This window comes from Ostrea edulis, chromosome 3 (genome assembly GCF_947568905.1).
Source record: "Ostrea edulis chromosome 3, xbOstEdul1.1, whole genome shotgun sequence".
NCBI classification, from domain to species: Eukaryota; Metazoa; Mollusca; class Bivalvia; order Ostreida; family Ostreidae; genus Ostrea; species Ostrea edulis.
In genome coordinates, this window is record NC_079166.1 from 74,874,635 (window position 1) to 74,900,571 (window position 25,937).

At 34.5% G+C, this 25,937-nt stretch overlaps 2 protein-coding genes across 4 annotated transcripts in view; one reads left to right on the forward strand and one right to left on the reverse strand.

The window, feature by feature from the left end:
* LOC125677552 (heat shock 70 kDa protein 12B-like) overlaps window positions 1-20,026 on the reverse strand; it is a 41,648-nt gene extending 21,622 nt beyond the window's left edge. Inside the window, exons 1-4 of one of the 3 annotated variants that reach the window (XM_056158955.1) lie at window positions 19,785-20,026; window positions 11,651-11,950; window positions 10,848-11,069; window positions 10,214-10,349 (exon numbers count right to left, since the gene is read on the reverse strand). In XM_056158955.1, coding sequence (XP_056014930.1) covers window positions 10,214-10,349; window positions 10,848-11,069; window positions 11,651-11,950; window positions 19,785-19,802 — 676 coding nt within the window. In that variant the 5' untranslated portion in view covers window positions 19,803-20,026. Of the gene's footprint in view, window positions 1-10,213; window positions 10,350-10,847; window positions 11,070-11,650; window positions 11,951-19,335; window positions 19,499-19,784 lie in introns of those variants that run through there. The other 2 variants (XM_056158956.1, XM_056158957.1) reach the window with 2 other exon arrangements.
* LOC125676238 (uncharacterized) overlaps window positions 15,128-25,937 on the forward strand; it is a 31,549-nt gene continuing 20,739 nt past the window's right edge. Inside the window, exon 1 of the mRNA XM_056158958.1 lies at window positions 15,128-15,937. Coding sequence (XP_056014933.1) covers window positions 15,923-15,937 — 15 coding nt within the window. The 5' untranslated portion in view covers window positions 15,128-15,922. The remainder of the gene's footprint in view (window positions 15,938-25,937) is intronic.

A 25,937-nucleotide genomic window follows, 5' to 3' on the forward strand; every position in this document is an offset into this window, starting at 1 on the left:
CAACTATCGGGCATGTATATGCCCCCCCCCCCCCCCCCCCACACACACACACACACACATATGCGAACCTATCTTTAAAAAAAATGAAATTCATATGACAATATAATATTGTACATATAATCCTAGTCGTAACACAATGATGAAATATTTCAGCATTCACATATAATCATTGAATAAAATTGCAACATAATTGATTCCAGCCCCTCTCCACTGTTGTTGTGAGGATATATTAATTAAGATTGATTCACAAAACTAGAATTAATTAATGATTTTTCAGTCGTTAATAGCAAGTGGCATGGTTGGTTATCATGAGGGAGAGGGGGGGGGGGGGGATTAGGCGCGGGAAAGAAACCATAGATTTAAAAAAAATATATTTTCAATCCGACCGAATTCCATCGATTTTTTGCAATTTCTTTAATAGCACTAATTCAGTACCTTTGATCCCTTACATATTCTAACAATTTTTAAAAAGTTAGTATTCCTTTTTTTTGTTGTTGTTAGAATAATAAATTCCTATTGAGCATTTAGTATCTTAATCAGATTTGTGGTTTGCAGTCGATTATACACAATTTGTATTCGATGCCATATTACGCATGCCTAATGTTAACGTATATTCAATATTGTCCCGGTAGTATGACTTTTACAAATGGAAATAACAAGTACCGGTACATATTTAGATCCGCCACTGTTAGTCTTATTATGACGTACGTCAAAACGTAGACATGACGTCACACATCATCTTAGCCTGCCTTTCATAAACATAGCACTTCGTTAAAAATTTTGCCTAATGATGCACTGAATTTTGGAGCAAGGAGTTCACAAGATTAGGATGATAATCCACGTAAGTTCACAATCATATTCCAAGGTGTGACCTTGCGAGATCTCAGCCATTTTTGACAAGGGACTTCTGGGATTGGCGTCAAAGTATTTTCCTTGTTAGAGGTTTAGATTTAGCTCGGATTATTTCCCGCGCTCTAGTCATTAGAGCTCGCAGTACGAGCCAGCGCTTCTTCGCGCTGGCTCGCTGCGCTCGCTATAACAAAACAGTTATAGACTGTGTCCTCGGACAACAGCTGTTTTGTTTGACCCTCGAACGGATCTGTTGCTCGAAGGTTTCGGGCAACAAATCTGTTCTCGGGTCAAACAAAACAGCTGTTGTCCTCGAACTCAGTCAATAGCTACATTATTGGGAAAATAATTATACAAATATTTAAATATTATTTTTTCCAAAAGTTTAACAACGCAGGATAACAGCGAAAAGGGCCTCTGATTAGACACCATTGATGGGTCTTTTTTGTATCTTCGTCGCCAGACGGGATGCATTATGTTACGACGCTGTCCATCAGTCCGATGTCATGTTTTCCGGGCATGTTTCCGTAAAGAATGCGTGTACAGCATTGAAATTTGGTCAAAATTTCTCCCTCAAGACGCGTAAGAATGAATTTGCATTTCAGTTGGATTCCGTGACCCACTTTAGGGCTGGAAGTAGGCCAAACAGTTTTCAGTACTTTTTATCGTTACGAATACAAATATTGCCCAGAAATTTAGTTACAAGCTTCCTCTCGGAGTAATACAAGTTCAGTGTGATGTCGCGGTCCGGAATTTTACCGCTCCGGTTTGTGTACTAGTTTTTTTAGTGTATACTTCTGTGACGCCGTAGAATGCTTTATGTCTCTGTAAATTTTGGGTATTTGGGCCTCCCTAAGGAGTTAGTTTGCTTAAATATCTTTGTAAACAATAACTTTACAATGTTATGGATGCTTTTCTATAGGTATGATTATGTGTAATCGTTTTCTGAATCTTCATGGTTTATTTTCAATAATGTGACCTATTTTCACTCGAAACGTTTGTCATAGGTTTACCATACGTTTGTAATACGTATAGAACCATGACTGGTTAAATGGTTTTTTATTGTGTTCACGTTTTCGCCAACATTTTGATGAAGTTTGATCAGTGTTTTATGATTATTTCTTATTTGTTTATAGTTTTTTACCCTCGTCTCACGAGAAAAGTCCCGAATAAAGAATATATGGAGTTCCAGTCGACTCGTTTTAGTTTAATCTTTTAAGAACGGCACATTCAGTTTGCATTTCAACTGGTCCGTTCGAGGTCATGTTTTCAGGACTCTTTTCCGTAACGGACGCGTATTCAGCGTTGAAATTTGGTCCCAATGTCCTTCTCAAGAAGCGTTAGAATGAGTTTCTGCTGGATTGGTGCACCATGACCTACTTTAGGGTTGAAAGTAAGCTAAATAATTTTACGGACTTTTCTTCCTTATGGATGCAGATATTGCCCAGAAATGTAGTACCAAGCTTTCTCTCGGAGGAATAAAAGCTCAGTTTGGAGCTGCATCCATGCACTATGTCATACTTTAAAAGTAGGTCTAACATTCTTCCAGATTTGATATTTATGCCCCCGAGATCGAAGATCGGTGGGCATATTTTTTTGTCCTGTCTGTCATTCTGTCATTCCGTCATTCTGTCTGAAACTTTAACCTTGCTAATAACTGTTGAACAGTAAGTGATAGAGCTTTGATATTTCACATGAGTATTCCTTGTGACAAGACCTTTCCGTGGGTGCCAACATTTTTGACCCTGTTACCTTGGAGTTTGATCTACTTTTTGAAAACTTTAACTTTGCATATAACTTTTGAACAGTAAGTGGTAGAGCTTTGATATTTCACATGAGTGTTCCTTGTGACAAGACCTTTCCGTTGGTACTAAACCTTTTGACCTTGACATTTGACCTACTTTTTTTTTTTACATTGGTCATAACTTCTAAATGGTAAATATTAGAGCTTTCATATTGTACATGAGCATTTCTTGTGACAAGATCTTTCTACTGGTACTAAGATATTTGTCCTTGTGACCTTGGCCATCTTCGGAATTGGCCATTGTCGGGGGCATTTGTGTTTCACAAACACATCTTGTTGTTATGGATACAGGTATAACCCTTAAAGTTTGTTACAACCCCCTCTCAGAGAATTATATAATCAGTTCACATTCCCGCTATATTGGTGCACCTTGACCTACCCTGGGGCCAAAAGTAGGTCATATAGTCTCATGGACTTTTTCTCATCATGGATATAGATATTGCACTGATATATTGTCACATCCTCCCTCTCAAAGAATAATCAGTTCACATGCCAGATGGTTTGGTGCAACATGACCTGCTTTAAGGTTTTTCTATTCAAAATTGTTTGATGTAGATACAGAGTGCATACTGTGCTTACAGGTTGAATTTTACCATCCAACGGGCGTATGTTGTACCACTCTCTGTATTCTTGTTTAAGAGAGGAACGACATGCTCTACATAAATGTATTTTTGCAAAAATATGGAAGCACATTTTCTGGCAATGACCTATTAGATTTATAACATAGTAAGCATTTTACATATGTATACACTTCTTTAAAAAAAACTGCAATACGTGATCCATATATATATATATGCATTTCTTACAGAAACGTGATATTCTAGTGCGTTTTAAAACATTTGTTTCATTTGAAACGGGCATGTATTTTATCAAAATACTTATTGTAACTTGTAGTTTACATCGGAAGTAAGCACAATATATGTTGCACGATGATGGTTAATAGAAGAGTCCATTTCTAAGGTGGCAGGGGGCAGTTTTTATGATTCTGAAAGGGGTATACATCGTGTTGCAATTGGTTCAGTTGTGTCAGATGAAATGACACTTAAATACGGCGTGCCACAAGGATCCGTATTAGGTCCGAAACTATATTGCATGTTTGCGAAACCAATTAGTGAAATTTGTCGACGCCACAATTTTAGCTACCACACCTACGCTGATGACACTCAAGTTTATCTAGTGATCAAGCCGTTTGATAACTGGAACAATATATCCAGACGCCTTGAGGCTTGCTTGTCAGATATAAGTGCGTGGATGAGCTCAAATATGTTAAAATTAAACCAGGACAAAACCGAACTTATCGTGTTTGCGCCTCGACATCGGGTGAACGAACTAAAAGATTGTCATCTTTCGTTTGATGGATCCGTTGTGCATGATGTTTCGTTTGTTAAAAACCTAGGTGAATTTTTTGACAGAACACTAAACATGCGAAAACAGGCAACTGCTATATCAAAGGCATGCTTTTTTCAGATCCGAAACATTGGACGCATAAGACCATTCATTACTGAAGACGCCTGCAAGACTTTGGTCAGTTCGCTAGTGACTTCGCGTTTAGACTATGGAAACGCCCTTTTCTATGGTGTTAATTCTGACATAGTGTCAAAGTTACAGCGTGTGCAGAATTCAGCAGCACGGTTGATTACCAGAACTAAGAAAAATGAGCACATAACACCAGTTTTAGTGAAACTCCATTGGCTTCCAGTACATTTCAGGGTTCAGTACAAACTGTTAATGTACACATTTAAAGCTCTCCACGGTCTTGCACCTGTCTACCTTGAAGAACTGGTCAGGCCATACAATCCATCAAGGTCTTTACGATCCGAAAACACCATGCTTATTCAAACACCAAGAGTTAAGACCAAAACGTATGGCGACAGAAGGTTTGACAAAGCAGCCGCCACACTCTGGAATACACTTCCAAGTTACATCCGCAACGAAAATTCTTTCGAACTTTTCAAAAAAAATTTAAAAACTTACTTCTTCAGACTTGCTTATCACGATTTTATGTAAGCCATTTCCAGTGACAGTATTAATATTCTTTTTTATGAAACCTTTTTGTATGTATTTTCTGTAGTTTAATCACGATTTTGTGTAAGCCAGTGCTAGAATTCATATTCTTTTAATGAAACGAATATTTATTTTTACACTGTTTTAGATATGTTCAATTTTTAATTGTAGTTTATTGTTATTTTAATGTAAAGCGCTTAGAGTATTTTTTTTTATTATCATATAATGCGCTATATAAATACTGTAAATAATAATAATAATAAATATACATCAAAGTCAAGTTCCCTTTTATGTCAATACTTGATTTCATAATGGTGTATTTCATAGACTATGGCCCAAATTACATGTTGCCAATACATTCCAATATAGTATGCCAATACAACCTATCATTATATCAAAGGTTGTCGGACTTGTTCCATTACGATTGTTAGGCTGTTCGTGGCACACTGATTTTGATTACGGATAACCCCGTTTAGCTGATTAAGATATAGGGCTCACGGCGGGTGTGCCCGGTCGATAGGGGGTGCTTACTTCTCCTAGGCACCTGATCCTACCTCTGGTATATCCAGGGTCCGTGCTTGTCCAACTACATGTATCTATTTTGTATTGCTTATAGGATTTATGAGATTAAGGTGGGTCCTTAGTCCTGGATTTTTAGGGTTTAGGTAGCATTTTTTTGTTTGGAATCAATAGATTAACATTCAGAGTAATGAGAAAAGGCAAATTGGTTAAGGATTTCCATATTTATTTTCATTACAGACACTAATGAAGTAGTGTACCCCTATGTAGATTTTTATGAAATTCATTGGAAACAGTTATCTGTTGTTATTTTAAAATAAAAACCAAAAAAATAATTTAAATTGCATTTATTTATCAGGAAACATGTCAATAACTAAAACACATGTCATTTTCAATATGTTCATCAAGTTTTAGTATAATAAGTGCAAAATTATTGAATTAACCTTATTCTCCAAAATGTTAAAAAACAAACAAATATAGACACAATTTCCTTATAGCATGGTTTACATATCATTTTTTCTGTTTATATTAGTAGATGTACATCTGTTATAGTTATTTATGGGGAAAAATCCATACCTTTCCTTAATAATTTCAAATCTTTAGCTTCCAGAGTATGTATACCCCCCATATAAAACCCAAGTCTGGCATCATACAGCTGAGCTATTCAAAACCACTCATGGATTAAATTTTATGTAATTTCATGAAAAGACACAGATAATAATTCCTCATCACCTTGGTAATATGTTTGTGAAAAATATAGGAAATATATTGCATAATGGACTTGATAAATAATTTAATGAAAACAGAGTTATTGTCCTTGGATTCAATATTTTGAAACACATAATTGACTATTCAAATATAACTCAGACTTTTTAAATATGTTATGTCTAACAATTTTTTTTTACAATAACTATTGAAAAAGACTCCAACAAAATTTATGTTCAGGTCATTAATTTATTGACTTTGCAAAATCTTATGACGTCAAAGGAGTGTGGAACTACGTTAATTACTGTTCGTTATATTTACCTTTCATTGTATATACACGAAACATGCTTTGAGCAGGTGTTTCTCTCTTGATCTAATTTTCTCTCAGTTGAGCTAAATCTTCACCGCCAAAATCCCATCAGATTACCGTGCAAGGATATTTAGACATTATGTGCAATCAAGAACTTTGTCTTTCTAAAAACTCTCCTTTCATCTTAGGCCATACCCTTTCCCTCTCAGCTACATACCTTTTGCTGGACCATGTAGGTTTCAATCTGAATTTCTTCGACAACTGACCATGTGTCTTAGTTTTGTATTTGCAATCATCTACATGTATATACTAGACTACATGTTGCATATTAGGTTTTTTTTTTATTAGTCACTTAGCTGCACTTGACATGCATTCTAAAATTATTTTATACATTTCTACCCATGCACTATCATTTCAAGTATGGGTCTGTTATGGATCTGTTTGCAGTTTATGACTTCTTACGAAAATATTAACAGTTGTGAAGGAGAAACTTCAAACGAACTGTGTCACAACATATGCCAGAAGTAGTGTTTGTTTGATTGATTGATGTTTTCCGCCACACTCAACAATTTTTCAGTTATCTGGTGGCGCCCAATTTTTATTGGTGGAAGAGAGAACCCAGATACAATGCACCTGGGAAGAGACCACCGACCTTCCGAAAGTAAACTGGGAAACTTTCTCACTTACCGGCGCGAGCGGTGTTCGAACCCGCGCCAACAGAAGTGAGAAGCCGTGTGATTTTGAGCGCGATGCTCTAACCACTCGGTCACGGAGTCCCTGCAGAAGTAGTGTAAATCAAATGTTGATTCTAAAACATTCTATAGAACCTTTAGTAAAATTGAAATCACAAAACCTTTCTCAAATCAACAACACAGACCATTATGCCTTTTCAACACTTTACACGACCATTACTCATGATAAATTGAGGACTAGACTTTTGATATCACAGACAGTTGCTTCTTCAACAAAAATGTAAAAACGGAAAATTCATATATAGTGATCAGTCACTCAACAAGTTATTTTGTTTTATGCACAAGTACTCTGAATTTGATATCAAAAGAAGTTGGAGTTCCGCATTCACAATATGTTTGTTGGTGATCAGGTCTTCCAACAGTCTATTGGAATCTCCATGGACACGAATTGTGCTCCTGTGTTAGCTGACCTATTATCATATTCTTGTGAAACATAATGTATGCAAAATTAAAGTTTCTACATGAGAAGAAAAAATTTCTGTGGCCTTGAACTCAACATTGAGATACATCAACGGCGTTTTATCTAGTATTAACAACATTTCTTTTCATTCGATAAATCTCAGTGAACTCGAAATGAAAGACACACAGAGTCTTCTACATCTGCTTCGTACTTAGATATTTTATTGAAAACTAACAGTTTAACTTTATGACAAACAGGATGATTTCAGCTTCTCCATCGTCAACTTCCCATATTTAGATAACAGTATTCCATCATCTCCAGCATCTGGTGTCTATATTTTAGATGATTTGACACGCAAGAGTTTGTTCTGCGTATGATCAGTCTTTCAACCGAGACAGGCTACTGACAAACTAGTTAATGTTACAGGGGTTTCAACAGTCTCGTTTAAAGTCCATATTTTGCTAATTCTATGGTCGTTATAGCTATTCAGTATGCAATATAACCTATCATTGTGTCAAATGCTGTCTGACATGATTCATATCAATTGTTGGGTCATTCTTTACCCATTGATTTTGACTACGGATTACTCCGTTTGCTTGATAAATACATTGGGTTTACGGAGAGTGTGACCGGTTGACAGGGAGTTCTTACTACTGCTAGGTTCCTGATTCTACCGCTGTTGTATCCAGGGGTTCGTGCTTGTCCAACTCTTTATCTTGTAAACCTTATAGGGTTTATGTGATTGACCACAGATCGTTATCTTCACTTTTTCAGGTCAGAATATAAATTATCTCATGTTTAATATATAGATATAATGCCATCATATTATTTATCAGTTGATTACATTACACAAATAACATCATATGCCGTTCTATCCCATTCAAATTCATTCGAATGATGTAGAGGTCAGTATGGTTTGTGAATGGACGTGATAATTTTCAGTGGTGCGATTGGATGGGTTAATGAGTTATGTAGTTAGTTGTTTAACTGATTTTGGTACTACATAAGCAAGATTCACAACAAATCCAGATTAACCCGACAACACTCCTACCCAGCCCAAGTGATGTTTGAAATATTTCCATATCAAATCCTACCCAAGAGACTATAGTTTTTACAACATGGCTTCCAGTCGTTCAAATTGTGATCATCCTCCAGAATTGTGATTGTAGTGAATAAACAGTATTTAACAACCACTTCGTGTTATTTTGTAATACATAGACGGTTACAATGTGTGTACCTGACTATCCATTCTCCTAGAAAAACAGTTATTACATGCAATTTGATTTTTACGTCACTTGAGTAAGCACGATTGTGAATTTTATGATCCCCGGGGTAGAGATTTTGCCCGGGGGCGGCAAATTTGTTATATAGTACTCGCATCTCTGTGTAAAACGTCTTCTTTAATGCTATTGAAGCTAAATTAAAACTAAATGGATATTTCGAATGGACAGGTATCCCTCTACCACAATTGTCAATTTCATGATCCCAGGTGTAGGGTGTTAGTATCAGGGTGGGACCAAAATGTATATATATATAAACAATTAAACATTTTAAACATTTTGATAACTACCTTTCTAATTCTTTTTAAGATATGAAGCATCTTTGGAATAAGGGTGATATAAATTGTAAATGTCAGGACTCATGCACCCAAGCTCTTTATGGGCCTTAAAAGCAGGACAAAAACTGTCAAAATTGACTAATTTTCGACAATCTTAAACTGTTTATCTTCCAGAAAAACTATTTGCATAGTGATGTAGAGCATAGAGGCCTCCACCACAATTGTAAATTTCATGATCTTCAAAGTAGAGGTTTTGACTCCAAGGCGGGCAAAATCTTGGTATTTAGTGTTTATGTGTAAATCATTTAAAAGCATCTTCTTTATGATTTTGATACTAAATTGAAACTAAATAGATATTCAAAATTAGAAGGTAGTATTTTCCCAGTATTGTATATTTGATGGTCCCAGGGGTAGGGGTTTCATTATCAAGGTGGGGCCAAGGAAGTCGGATATTAAATGTGTTAGCAATTGAACATTTTAACTTTGTCTTGATAACTACCATGCCAAATCTTTTTTAAATTTAGTATGAAGCATCATTTGGACAAGAGTGAGAAAAATTGTAAATTTCAGAATTAATGCACCCTTGGGACGCTTACCAATTTTCAAAATTCTATTTTTGCAACTACATATATGTATCTAACTAAATGCATAGTGGTGTAAAGCAGGAAGGTAAATATCAAAATTGTAAATTCAAGATCCTTGGGCTAGTCGTTCTGACTCCAAAGCGGAGTCAAACTTGGTATATATAATGTATATATGTAAAACATTTAAATAAATATCGTCTTTAATGCTATTTATACGAAATTGAAGCTAAATATATAGTTAGATGGGGTTGCTGGTCCTTTACCAATGCTGAAAATTTCAAGATTACAGGGGGTACGGAATTTGGTTCCAGGCTGGGGGCAACCATTATTATAGTGATTATTGTCTTCAGCATTTGAAAGATTTCTTTAAGTCTGTGGATACGGTATAAAATCTATATGCATATTTAGAATTTCACAACCCAAGGATTTTGACTCTTGGACGGGTTCAAATAGTCATATCGTGTAATATTACATATGCAGGCACTTTCGGAAGACTTTCGGGTTGAAGAACACATCTTGTTTTATAAAGTTGCTGAATATTTGAATTTAGCTTAGATAAGTAAAACAGAAATAATTGTTTTTCTATATTCCATAGCCTTTTGGACTAATGATGCTTTTAACTAATACTCGGGTAACCGATAAGGCCTTCGGGCCTCTTATGAGAAAAAGGCTATTTTTGTGATATTAAATTATATCTGATATGGAATATGTATAAAGCAACCACATACCACCGGCGTCTATCACCATGTATTTGGAACCTGGCTGAAAAGTGTCTCCTCTTTTCTCAATCGGTAGGTACTTGCAGAAAAGGGCTGCTGCTTCAGGTTCAAGAGCTATTTTCAATCGATCTGTAGATATACCAGCCTATCAAAAACAAATCCAATATACCTTTTTCTAGTATTATCACGGACAAAGACACTGTAAAATATTAAAATACATAATATCGCGATAGGGGTGGCCGGTCGATACCGGATTCTTTCTGCTCCTGGACATGTGGTCCCACCTCTGGTTTGTCCAGAAGTCCGTATTTGCCCATCTCTTTATTTTTTATTTCTTATGGGAGTTATGAGATTGAACATTGTTCGTTATCTTCACCTTTCGTCAATAGAGTCAAAGTCCTGTAGGACCAAATAACGTTGCCTTGAGGGAATGGAAGGATATATAGATGTCACACCTGTCTCTGTGTCAAAACATATAGATAACATTCATCATGAGAAAAATCGACATTCATAATTATATACATATGTATGTAGTATTTGTCGAGTTAAACTTTTGTTTACATTAGATACAGCACATTCTAGAGAAATATGGCAGAGTCTGAAAAATGGATGGATAACTCAAATGGATTTAAAAGTTGCTTACATTTTCTGCGGCCTCTCTCATAAACTTTTTCGCTGGATCACTCCAGATGGCTGGGACTGTCAACACCCAGTAGATCTCATCTTCTTGGATCCTTACTAGTTGGTTTGCACAATTGGAAATCATATGGTCCTTTAAGTATTTGATGGACGCGGTAAACACTTTCATGGCATCCATTGTCTTTTTTGTGCCCTCTTCCTCAATTCTGTATCTTCTGGATATTCCCTGAATAAAACATTTAAGGTAGGAGTCAACATACTAAGGCCCTTTAAATGTCGACAATTTTACTTAACTGAAAATTGATGATTGGTTTGAATTTCTTTGTATGTGAATAATCTGTACAGAAATTACAAATCAATATATGTTGGATAACACGTTTAATGAGGTTTTGTCAAACCATTAAACGTTTCAGATTGTGGTAATTTTAACTGTGGTGTATATAGGACACTTGGGTATTTTGGTAAACAGACATTCGACATATTATCTCTAGAATAGTGCTCAACACACGTTTTAATCACTAGACATAACTGCATGTATCTTTTGCGCAAGACACATTTACTGGCTCGTACACAAATAAACACACATACTCAGCCAAATACTCACTCTCTTTTACACATACATACACTTACTTACTTGCCCGATTGCTGGATTTACATGTAAAGGACACACAAACACAACCTCACTTGCTATCACTTATATACACGTGCTCCAGGGCGTTCTACTCTTACAGTGAAGAAGAAAATATTGGAGAACATTGTAGGAACCCCTTAGATTAAGCGGATAAACAGAAGAAAGATCAATCTTACTTGTTGGTCATACAGACCCATCTTAAACCTTCTGAAGTAGTACCACGGCTTGTGTTCTTCATCCAAAGCTAGGTTACCATACTTTTCCTCGGCCTCGAAACCAAATGAATCAAACTCTCCATCCGGATTAAAGAGTACACAAGTCGGTGTCTTCTCTGTAAGAAGGCGACCGGTACCAGATGCCCACTGGTTCAAACTTATTTTCAACGGATTGCTTTCGAAATCATGCCGGAAAGAAAAACCATAACCCGAGTATGTTGTCCCAAAATCAATCGCTGCCACAAGAAGCTTGCTCATTATCTAAACAACAAAGAAATGATGTGTACATGCAATGCATTTCATCAAATACTAATAAAGTTTACAAACATGTAATTGAATTTTTGATTCTTGCTAAAACTCGTCTTATTCTAACTTTGTATAATGACAATGCACACAATAGATATGCACCGGATAGCAAATAATTGATCAATCATCACACTTATGTGTAGCCTAAAAAGTACATGTACAGTTCGCATCTCATCCACCGCAGCTCGTTTTTCTTCGTTTAATTATCCTTGATAATTGAAATTTCAGAATATAAGATACACCACTGTTATAGTATACAGAGGTTCCTTTTTGTCGTAGTTCGAATTTACCTCACGCAAACCAATATTATTTTCTTTTAATTTCGCTATTCAAATATTTTTTATTTTGTATAAAACTGTGTGTATTTCCCTGTAATAATCTAGTTTTAAGATGCGTGTTCATCGTCATGAACGAGGTTAAACCGGGTACTATGGGGAAAAGTCAACTTGCACATAAACAAGTAAACATTTTCACTGTTAATGTTACGGAGTTTAATCTATTCATTTTACTTAGCAACATATTTTCAATAGTATATTAGTAACGGCTCAACAAAGGTGGTGATATATTGTTGTTCATATCTTAAAATGGACATCTTTTGTGAATTTGGCTTTTGAAATAAAAAGAAAAAGAAAAACCGAAGATATTTTGCTGACAGATTTTATATCATTCAATGGCAGATTCAGAAATTATCTAGGGGGTTGCGACCCAAGTATGTGCCTTTTATTCCAAAGTGTGGGTGATTTAAGCGATGGGTTAAAAATTGACATTATGGTAAGGAAGGGGGTTGCAATCCCTGTTACAACTCTCACTAGATCTATGCCCATGTATAAAACTCAAACTTATTTAGATCAGATTGTGTCCTCTGTGGAATTTAAATATCAAAATCCAAGTCAACCAAGGATGACTCTTAATTGAGGTTAAAGGTCAAAGCTACAAATATTTCATTTCCATTAGGCCTATATATTTTATCAAATAGTACAGGTTTAGTAATAAGACTGATAATGAAATATTTACATCTTTCAATGCTTGAAAAAAAAATGTTTTAAAACTTCAACCAAGAACATTAAGTTTCTGCCAAAACACAAGCCAATGGTTCACGCATTACAATCCAGGGGTCAGTTTCACAAAACTACCTTACAACTAAGATATGTCTTAAGACCAAAATTTGTCATCAGATCCATCATAGTTGTTTAAAAAAACCTGTTATATCTTAAGATAATCTTAAGATTATTAGAAATCTTAAGACATCCAGATACTTGTCTTAAGTCTGTACTGAACTATGTTGTACCTAGAGATAGGTAGCTTATCCAGAGGGAACGTGGTTTAAGGGACAGAAACAATCTATTAGACTATATGGAGAATGTGGACATCATTGATAAGCGTCGTGTACCACGACATGTGATCTTTATAATGAACTCAATATTCGTTTAGAATATCCCACAGCCAACTTTTTCCTACTTTCGCTGTTTAGTCGTATCCACCTTTTCTTCATTTCTTCCCCCGACCGGATATAATCTGTTGAATTTACAGTATTCTAAACACAAATGTCTTTTTTCTCCACCTCGTCAAACAATACTGATATTTCAGCAACCGAAAAGTTTGGACATAGATTCATAGACATCTTAAATATGTTGACACCGATTTGTCTGAGTGCATGCACATGGACTTCGTAGCCGCTGTGTGGTCACATGTAAACGGATTCGAATACCATTTGTAGACACAAAAGCAGTGTTGGGTGAATCTATTTCTTCGCGTTTTTATGTTTTGGTTTGTCAGCGTTAGTTTTTGTACTATTTCATTTCATTCAGTTATTGGCTTTTTCACATAGTAAAGCCTTTAATTAGTAGCAGGGGACAGTTTCGCACTATAGGCCCATCAAGTTTCTTAAAAATGGAGATACCCCATATTTGAAGTGATATTGCATGTGTAAAAATGTGTAGAATAATTTTAGGATACATTTCAAGTGTAGCTGAGTGCTTAGTGAAAAAAATGATATGCAACATGTAGGTGTCACCATGATTCCTAGTATATAGATGGGTGCAAATGCGAAACTAAGACACGTGGTCAGCAGCTGAAGAAATGCAGACTAAAACCTAAAGGGTCCAGGAAAAGGTAGTTAGCTCAGAGGGAAGGTGGATGACCCCATATAACAGGTAGATTTTTAAGAAGGTCAGACTGGGTTCGTGATTGTGTACAGCGTCTATATCCCATCGCTTGGTACTGTGATGGTGTGGGGTGGTGCGGATTTAGCCCAAATGACAGAAAATCAGAGCAAGAAGGGGGCATCTGCTCAAGGCATGTTTTGTGCAGCAACACCTGTATGTATGGATGGCATTTAATTTAGGGCCCTAATTGAATAACTACACTAATATGAAATACAAATATTGAGAAAACAGGGTAGTATGATTTTTCATTAACCTGTCACAACCTGACTTAGATGTATACCCCCTTCCCACATGTTGAAAAAAAACTATCCTTTGCCACCTTTGCGCCCAGTAAACATGTATATTCAAACACGCGTACGTCTTTTGTTCGATAAACGCGACGTTCGCTATAAATTTGCTTAAGTATTACCAGCGTCTCTGGTTTTCCCTACCCACCCACACCCTCGTTTAATGAAGATTTTTTTTGTATTCAGTATATTATTTTGTTGAATAAAACAAGTGCGGCGTTACTAACTTGTAACAAACGACTTTTTTCTTTATATTTCAAATTAGTTAAGCAAATATTTTATTTTCGTCGGAGATGAATAGGGGAGAAAATAAAAATATATCAGACTTTGATATAGTGTTTCTATAAATATATCAATCAATATTTTTAATTTTTGCATGAAATCAAATACATGTAGTACACATATCGAGTGTAACTTTTGAAATACAAAATAAAGTGTAATGTGACATGGTTTAACAAAGAAGTAAAATGTATTGAATACATTAGATAATTACAAATGCATTAAATCGTAATATTTCAACGTCCTATTCATATTTGTATATACTGTAACCTTTCATATACATGTACATGTAACATTTAAATTAATCCATGCAGTTGAAAGGTTATAAAGGAAACACGGTATTTTACAATGTAACGAGTATACATGTACATGTCAGAACATCCTAAGATCTATATTAAGATCTCTTGAAGTACACTATGTATATATTTAGTTTTTCCTTAGAGATGTGAAGTTGTGAAGATGTTTGAAATGTGATCAATTTTTGGCAGTTTTGCCTCGTCCCTAAGGCCCTTAATCTCTCGATTTGAAAGGAACATGGCTCTTTGTTTGCACTATTACGCAAGGATGATTTGTGTCAAGTTTGATGAAAATTGACCCAGTAGTTCTAGAGAAGAAGATAAAAAAGTGAAAAGTTAGTGACAATGCCGCCGACGACGAGAACGCCGACAACAGACGCCGGACCTTTGATCAGAAAAGCTCACCTGAGCCTCGGCTCAGGTGAGCTAATATCAATCAATTAATCAATGCTTTATTCTCATAAATGTACACTCATACATTTCAGAGAGGAGGTTGGAAAATACAGAATACTGCGTATACAACATGTACAGTAATAATTAGTTTTATATTACTATGTACAAAGTGGAGAAAGATTCATTCAACAAATGAACATTACCACGAGACCAAGTTTTATCCCAATGAAATTATTAAAGCTACATAAAGTCCACATTTTTCTTTACAACAAATAGAAATTTACATAGATTTATAAACTACCATGCTAACACACAACGCGCCGTTGCAGCGCTACGGCGTGTTCACGCTATTATGCTTTTGCACATGGCCCTATCCGGACACCATAGTAATAACAGAACACACAGTTTTACTCAGATAAGACCACCGACTTAAAAAAAATTTAATGTTTCGGTTATGCAAGAAAATTCGTTTGGAGTGTTTCCGGTTATGAGTTAAAAGAGAACAACATGCCGCTTCGACAGGTAGGTAGATCTGAGTTTTTCATGTTTATAATAATTTAACCACTGTTGACAAAAATCGGGGAATGTAGTCAGCTGTAGAAATGATTAAAACACACGTAATAACCACAATTACACATATCTAAAGCGGCAAGACGACAAGAGTTGATTTTCCGAGAGCAGAAGAAGGTAGAATTTTGAATATTTCTCACGACTCTCGAATATCAGGGTCATCTATTCCATTGGGTATCAATCTTTTCCTTTTCACCATTTTTATACTAAATAAATGTTGTGTTTCATAAGGACTTATCAGTGCATCTTAAATACACACTATTTAAGCCATAGGACAATAGTGTTTTCTATCATACTATCATTTTCAATACAAGCAAGGATAAGCGATTTTTGTTCGTTATTCTTTTGTTTGTTTCGAAACAGCTATCTGTAAATCAGTCTTCTTTTCCAGAAAATGCTCAAATTCTGCTAGGAAAAATTGTAAAAAAAAAAAAAAAAAAAAAAATTGAATGAAAAAGAATTTGTTGCTAAGTTTCGGTTTATAATTCTGTATTGAAACCATTTCTCACTCTGAAAAGCATTTTATGTATTATTTTCCATTCTTTCATAAGTGTTAACTTCCAAACGTTCACCCCATTTTGTTTTATCTGATGCGGTTCAGGTATTTCAATGTAGAATTTCATAAAAAAGTTTTAATTTATTGCATTTCAACACTGTATAGAATAATCAATGGATTGATGGTTTTGTCAAATCCATTATTTTTCACACAAGCCTTAACAGCATGAATAAAAAAAAAAACTATCTTTATATTTGAAATATACAGAATACATCATGATACTATTTCTGTTTGTGTTTCCCTGGAAATGGTTTGAATCTAAACTTTTAGCAGCATTCTTGATGATTAGCATCAGATTTATCTTGTATACATTATCAGGTTTAGATATAACGAGTCACTACTTTTCACTCTTATAATTTCTGCATCTATATTCAAGATTTGTTCAACATTTTAGACACATGTTTTCAGTACGGAAGCATATTAGGGCCGCAGCAGTATCTTTTTTTCAGTTTGTTATAACAAATTACTAATCTGTTATAACAAATTACAAATAACAAATTTGTTAAAGCAAATTAGTAATTTGTTTTAACAAATTAGTAATTAGTTTTAACAAATTATCAATCTGTTATAACAAATTATTAATCTGTTATAACAAATTAAACAGATTATCAATATCAACGACAATATATCATAATAGACAATCGTGAATTTTCTCTCCATAGTCTCCACATATCAAAGGTCTATGTCAAAAGACAAAAAAAAACAAAAAAAAAAAACTATGACCCAGACAAACTTACATGTAGTATGAGAAGCGGAAGACGAAGAAGAATTCACACTAAAACAACATGTCCCCTTTCTGGGAAAGGGAGGTACATTTATTCATAGATATTTTTAAAGAACAAAATGTGAAATACCACCGGTACAAAAACTTTTCAATCAAGAACATGCATACATTTTCAAAATGGATTTCCTGCAAACTGAAAGTTATGTGCTCAATATCAGATGTAGCACCATGTATTAGAAGGCTTTTAAAGTTACAATTATTCACAGTATAACTAAAGTGGCAGTAAAGCAAAACAAGAGGTTTATGGGCCTTAAAGATGGCCTGAGTCTGCACTAATCTTCAAAAGCTAAATATAAAATGAATATAAATTACATTTATGTAGTAAGGAAGCCCATTTAGGACCTTTCAAAAATATACTTCTAATGTAATAACGAATTTCAGAATTCGTTATTTCGATTTTAATTTGTTAATTTAAACATTAAAATTCGTTATAACGGATTAAATTCGTTATAATGAATTTATAAACTTCGTAATAACAGATTTGAAATAACGAATTCAATTTGAAATAACGAATTCCGAAATTCATTACATCAAAATGCATAATTCGTAACAACAAATTTTCAAAAACTTATACTAATGAAAAGGTGAAGATAATGAACAGTGATCAATCTCATAACTCCTATAACGAAAACAAAATTAAGAGTTGGGCAAACACGGACCCTTGAATATACCAGAGGTTGGACCAGGTGCCTGATCTTGGCATATATTCATCCAACTACATTTTATTAACTACTCGTTTCAACAAATTGTATTATTGTGTTTTAATGAGTGAAAATCCGATTTAATGAATTGAAAAATCTATAATTTTAAATTATTTAATCTAGTCTTACTAATTCTGCAATTCGTTATCACGAATTATTTACTAATTTGATATCAACCATTTTAGAAATCGCTATATCGAATTTGACAATTTGATATAACCCTTTCTAAAATTCGTGTTTTCAAATTTAATTCGTTAAAATAAATTTTAAAATTTGTAATAACAAATTCAAAATAATTGTTATAACAAATTGAATCCATTATAACGAATTTAAAAGTTTGAAATAACAAATTAAATCTGTAATAACGAATTCTGGAATTCGTTATTTCAAATTCAAAAATATTTTTGACGGGTCCTAAATGGGCTTCCGTAATGTAGCTTAGATATGCAACCAGGAAAATTAGTATCGATTTGATAGCCTTTTCCAGTAGTCATACTTTTAACTTATGCTCAGGTTACCAATAAAACACGTGGGCCTCTTGTTAAATCAATGATTTTAAATAGCACTTTAGTAACTTGAAATAACAAATTGATAATCTGTTATAACAATTTACCAATTTGAAAAAAACAACCAAAAAAACAGATTAATAATTTGCATAACAGATTAGTAATTTGTTATAACAGATTAGTAATTTGTTTAACAAACTAAAAAAGATACTGCTGCGGCCCAAATATGCTTCCGTAATTCAGTGTAAACATTGCGTTGTTTGTAGCAACAAAACAGCCCACTGCGCATAGTATATATATAGTTACCCGTCATCGGTTTAAATTGCTGAATACGGGTACCTTTTCCACGAATTCAGGCAGGAAGTTTCGCCGACATTTAAATTGCGTAGTACAAATATCACCACATATAAATGAAACTCACTCAGTGGGATGTTTGCATTTGTATTGTTGTTATATCTTTCGTAAAGTGTAAGATATAATAACATAGTCATTATTCATTAGTCTGAACGGGAACGGTTAGTGATATAATTACTTAATCAGAATTGATATTTATCATTTTAATCACAAAATGCAATTGTTTTTGTTCAGTTTGTAATTTATGTAAATAAATAAAAACGAGAAATTTACGCATTATCCTAACTTCGTAAAAACGTAATCTATTGATCATCAATTGACTCCTATAGTGAGAAAGGGTGACTAATGCATTGACCATCTAATGATTTATTGGACCTATACACTGTACATTACATGTATAGTGAACGTTATTTCAATATTAAACAAGAGATATATGTATTCGAACGTACTTACCGAAAAGATGTCCTCCTGTATTCAACTGTACTACTAATTACATTAGTAGAATAGACGAGGGGAATGATATACATGCACTCTGCTTCAAAGTACCTCATATAACAGTACAAATTCCTATACAGAACCGAAAGTTGGGAAAACCATGCACAAGTCTGAACATATTTATTGAGATATGTTTGGTACTTCATAACAAACTACACACAAAATTCAAATACATGTTCATATAAAAGTTAGTCCTTAATATATGAAAATATATATTTGAAAAAAATCCCTAAAATTGTATTTTTAGTTTCTGTGTATCCGAAGTTGTTGGATCTTCGAAGAAATCTTTTAAAAACATTTTGATTAAATTCCACTGAAGACTAAACAAGGTTACAATACAGTACTAATTTTATAGGACCTCTCTCTCTCTCTCTCTCTCTCTCTCTCTCTCTCTCTCTTTTACTGAAATAATGAACGGCATAGAAATCCATTGCAAACTTGCAGAACAGTGTAGCAATCAAAACATAGCCACTTTCTACAGTCCATGAAGCGTTCTCCGTTCGCTTACTGTGCCTTGACCGTGTATTCACCGTTCGCTCTCCGTTCACAGTTTTGCGTTCACCGTTCACCAACCACTCGCGTTTACTGTTCATCGTTCACAAAGCGTTCACCTTTCGCTAACCGTGCGCTCATCGTTCGCATTACGTGCATTCACTTTCGTTCAGCGTGCATTGACCGTTCGTTAAGCGTTCAGTCTTTTGTTTTTCCATTGTCAATTGGAACTCCAAAGGGAAAGAATCGATCTTTATAACGAGGACAAAATAGAAAAGAGCGCGTGGGAACGAATGGAAGGAAACTTTCTTATTACATTATACAAAAGGTATTTGGATAATCAACTTTAAGATGTAACGAAAACCCCAGTCCACTCTGCAATTGGTCACATCTAGACATCCTAAATTTCATAAATCAATAGCAGAATAAACCTGTTGCATGGATGATCAGATAGTAATAAAAAAACAACATGGAAACATGTTTTTCCCTCTCTAACTGATCGTTTGAGTTTCCCTCATTTAAAAATCCTTACATATTAAGTATAAAACTACATGGGCTCAGTCAGTGTTTTGTAAACTTTATGTAAAGTTTGATCGCATGTTTGGAGTGTTTTATTCATAGTTTTTACGCGGTTATTTTTTTCTTTGCAAAACTGTTCAGATCCACAATTTCACATATATATATATATATATATATTTCAATGAGAATCGTTGCGAGTCTGCAATTTGTGATATAAATGCAAATAGTGACATGGAACATCTACAAGTACATTGTACATGAACTTGTATAATTTATTGTTATATCATTGACATCGTAAGTTCAGCGGGGTAGTCCATTCGCAAAGTTGGTTGCACCCCTCCTACTACTTTTTATGGCAGTATTAAACTGTAGTGTAGTAATACTTCTACTGAATTGATCTCCCTTCCCCCACACACCATTTTCAATGGCGATACTACCGTTCTGTGCATACATAGCCAGCATTTCACGAGAAAGATACATTAAATATTTGTACTATGTTTTATTTGGACCGAACTGTACAGTAGAATGTGCAGTTTCCCACTTCCGGTTTACTTAAATTTAGACAACAATCGAGGAATTGTTCAAAAGCTTGGACCCAGAATTCAATATACATATTCTAAACCAAGTCATTGAGATATTCTAAAACGTTTAAAGGTAGTTAGTTTAACAATAATTGATTAAAGATAGGCACTGTTCTCTATCGTTGAATTTAAAATGCAGGGCCGGGTTTCACAAAACTATCTTAAGATCTGACTTATGACAATCATAAGATACGGGAGTACCGTTTCACAAAATTATCTTAACTTTAGAAATCTTAAGATAGGTCTTAGGACGTTGTTATACTTGTTACATTGTAATACAATGTATACCGTGTTCCTGTTATCAACTTTTAACTGCATGGAGTAATCTAAATGTTACACGAAAGATTAAAGTATACAAAAATATAAATAGAAAGTTTAAATATTACGATTGTAGTTATTTGTAATGATTTAATGCATTTATAAAATTTTAATACATTATACTTCTTTTTCAAAGTATGCGACCTTACACTTTATTTTGTATTTAGAAATCTACACTCGGTTTGTGTACTATTTCATTTAAGAAATTGTGATACAAAAATTAAAACATTGAATGATATTTTTATAGATTCGCTATATCAAAAGTCTTATATATGTTTTTTTTTATTTCCTCCCCCATTTTGTATATTATATTTCCTTAACTAATTTGAAATATAAAGAAAAATAGACAATAGGATTGATAAGTTTGTAACAAGTTAGCAACGCCGCACTTTGTTTTCAACAAAATAATCAATCTCTACCCAGAGTTATCGTTCCTTACACTAACATATAAGTGAGAGCAAGGAACGACAACTCTGGGTAGGGATTACAAAATAATATACTGAATACAAAAAATGTATTCCGTAAACGAGGGTGTGGTTGGATAGGGAAAACCAAAGTCACAGGTAATACTTAAGCAATATGAAAGCTCTGCAGGTACGATGTTTGAATAATTTATGAAGTCAGAGTTCACGGATGGGCAGGTTGGTCATGACTATTCAATTGACTCTTGTATCACTGAATAGTACACAAATTTAAATGTCTATTTAATAATTTAATAATGCACTGGAAACGAATTAGGTCCATTGTACTTCAGTAGAAGATAGATACATGTTGTAATACACTGTGCATGTAAAAGTATTTTTGCATTAACCGAACTAAATGTGTACGCGTGTTCGACTATACATGTATACTGGGCGCAAAAGCTTTCTTATGTCATAAAGCCAATAAGTGAATGAAATGAAACAGTTCGAAACTATCAAACAGACAAAAGCGTGTAGAAATAGATTTATCCAACACTGCTTTTGTGTTTACAAACAATAAATGAATGGTATTCGAATGTGTTTACTTGTGACCACATAGTGGTTACGAAGTCCGTGTGCATGCTCTCAAGACAAATCGGTGTCAACTGATTTCAGATATCCATGAAATGATGTCCAAACTTTTCAGCGGCTGAAATATCGGTATTGTTTCACGAGGTGGAGAAAAGAAAAGACATTTGTTTTCAAAACAAAACTACAATTCCAATACTATGAAGGAAACTTATGGAGATAGCACTTCTAAAATCAATGCTGTAAATTCAAAAGATTATTCCGATCGGGGGGGGGGGGGGGGGGTGAAGAAAAAGTGGACATGCCTAAACAGCGAAAGTAGGCAAAAGTTGGCTGTGGGATATTCTAAACGAATATTGAGTTCGTCATAAAGAACACATGTCGCGGTATACGAAGATTATCAATGATGTCCACATCCTCCATATAGTCTAATTCTAGTAGATTGTTTCTGTCCATGAAACCACGTTCCATCCGGATAAGCTACCTATCTCTTCGCACAACATAGTTCAGTATCGACTCTTAAGTTAAGGTTTCTATATTGTAACAATCTTACGATTATCTTAAAATATGACAGCTTTGTAAAACAGCTATGATGGATCTTAAGACAAATTTTGGCCTTTTAAGACAGATCTTAGTCGTAAAATAGTTTTGTGAAACTGGGCCCGGATCGTGATTGGTGGAGCGCGGGATATGTGAATTCATTCGAAGAAAGTAGGTCGATGAGTATTCTTTATAAGTAGTATATGTAGTTACCCTTTATAATATTGTTGGTTATGTGCAGATACCCGATGGGTGTGGTCATAATGACACGAGGGAGCGTAGCTCCCGAGTTTCATAATGACCACGCCCATCGGGTATCTGAACATAATCAACAATAGTATATGGGGTGAGTGACTTGTATCATAGTATTCTATTATTCATTATATTTTATTATAGCTTTCGGAAGCGCGGTCGCCTGTTTACAATGTATGGTGCCAATTTTTTTAAATTTTTTTTTTTTACATTACACTTTGTACACCAAATAGTTCTATTGGAATGATTGCTACCACCAAAACATGCCACGGTATGAACATTAATTTTTATTTGTTGAAAAAAAAACCCACACCTTTTTAAAAATTCATAGAAATGTTTGGACTTTTGGTTTTGATATTTTTATTCCACATTTACTCATTTTCCGACTTCTAGTACCGGTATTTACTTCAAAAATTGAAATTGAATAAAATTAAAATTCTAAGAACCCATATTTGTACATTTTTCTGTTTAGAAATTTAGCAACATATCTAATTGATGATGGTAGTTACTCTTTTAAAAATCCGATTTGATATTCTTCATTGTTATACATATTTTGACTAAATTGACTGAAAAACATTTATATGTATATACAATAAATTTGAAAAATAATCGGTGAAATATAAGCAGGAAAAAAAAATAAGAATCGTATAGCGCGAAACCATAAAAGAAACACAAGTCTAATTGGCCGCCGCTGTTCACTCTGTCCGCAAAACAAGTTTATCTCTCGAACACGTTCTTATTACGTGACTGGGTCTTTTATAAACTGTTTAGAAATGATACCCGTATTTCTACGGACACGTGTTTTTCGACTTGTTTACACACATGGAGGAAAATATGGAATTAGAAAGTCTTTGGGATGAAACCATTGACGATATTATCTTGTCTTAAGCTTCAAATGAGATCGAGTACGAATATTTGTTTGGAGAACTTAGTCTGAATCAGTTATCCGTGTTTGATAGGTGCAATTTGAAATGGAGGAACTTTATTCATACAGTGGGCAGTGGTGGTTTTTTTTTCGAGAATGCGGGTGAGGTTTTAAGAAAAGTGTGGGTTATGTACAGATAACCCACACTTTTAACAAAAGAAAGCACACCAGACTATGGTACAAAGAATGAAGACAAAATTTTAATCTAGATAACCAAAATTATTGCACGGAAGACAATGGTTATTGACGAGCTAGCACTAGTAATTGGAGAGTCTAGAATTCTTTGGAAATACTCAAACACTTCGACAATATACAAGTAGGGTAGGCGCCGGGTATATTTTTCGGTGTATTTAATGAGAAACATTCATTCCTACTGCATAAAGTCCTAAGTTTTTTTTTTTACCAGAAACATTTCCTTTGAATGGGAACATATTGTCGGAAGAAACCAGCACCAAACCATGATCTGCCGAGTATTTGACTGAAAACCCCCTGTGGCGTAAGGGGGGGGGGGTGAAAATATTGTAGCTGAAAGATTGATAAGAGGCAAAATCTTAGACTACGACAACAACAGGAAAATGCGCACGCAAACACTGCGAGATTGGAGCGGAATTTTATTTCAAAGAAATGGCACAAGTGTCTTTCATTGGCCTACTATGTCCTCAAACCTTGTCGTAGCATTTTATTTTTAAAGATTATACTCTGATAATAAGAGTGCTTCAGAATTTCAGCTTCCCCTTTTCCCAGGTCCCAAGTCTCTACCTCGCGGTCGTTCTACTTCCGGTTCAAAATTGGGACGCTCTGAAGGTTCCTCTGGTATTGACAAAGCACAGACAAATGATTGTTCAGCATTCAGAAATGATAGAAATGTTCGTTTAAATCATGATCGACGCGTCGTTAGCAAGCGTGAGTACGGCGTTATACTGCATTTGATGTTATGAGTTAATCTTTTCTTTAATATTGAAAGCGTTATAATTCAATTTGAAGTTAGGAATTACATTATTTTATTATATATCAATGCAACTTTAATTATTCTCGATCTTTATTTTTTTTTTCATACAGGGGCATAGGTAGGGTACTTTTGATGTAGACGCCCGAGTAGGCAGGGAGTTTGGGGGCCACCTTAAGGCCCCCAATGGGTCTAGGGCAAAGAGAGAGATATAGAGAGAGATAGATACTTTTTGTTTATTGACCAAGGGAGCCCTGTGGCTACACTGTGTACAATACAGGCAAATGACAGAGGATTCAAAATTATTACAATATGTAAACATATATTATCAAACAAATAAATTTAGAAACAAATAAATCTAAGCAACGACAAAAGAAACCTCCTTAATGACAGTTAACAGATAGTGCTTCTCTTTGGTTTGTAGGTTTTACTAAATACTGACAAAGCTTATGAATATTTTTAAAGTTATATACACTGAAAAGTTCTACAAGTTTGAAAAAGGAAGGTTTTTTGTAGTAATAAGGTTTGATATATTTTTCACGTAAACCAAAAAATGCCGGGCATATCAAAACGAAATGAAAAAATCTCTTCTATTTCCTGCAAATTACAAAATGAGCATTTGCGTTCTATTCTAGGTAAATTTTTGTACCTTCCATTTTCAACATTCAAAGAATGTGCAGAAATTCGATATTTGCATAATAATGACTTTTCCTTGTGTGACAATCGCTTTACAAGATATCTCTGTAAACCAAATCTATCAATTATTTCTTTATATAAATACATTTCGATGAAATTTCAAAAGCACTAAAACAGCTTTGTATAAATGCATCGGTGAGACGCTGTTCCACAAGAAAAGAAAAATGATTAACATTACCAACATTTTGCGGTTCCCAAAAAATTCCAAGTCCCAAGGAATAAAGTTCTTTTCTAACTGAATTCAACCAGTTTGTGCTGTGTTCCCTTTGAGTATTGTATTCAAATAGCAATTGTCCAT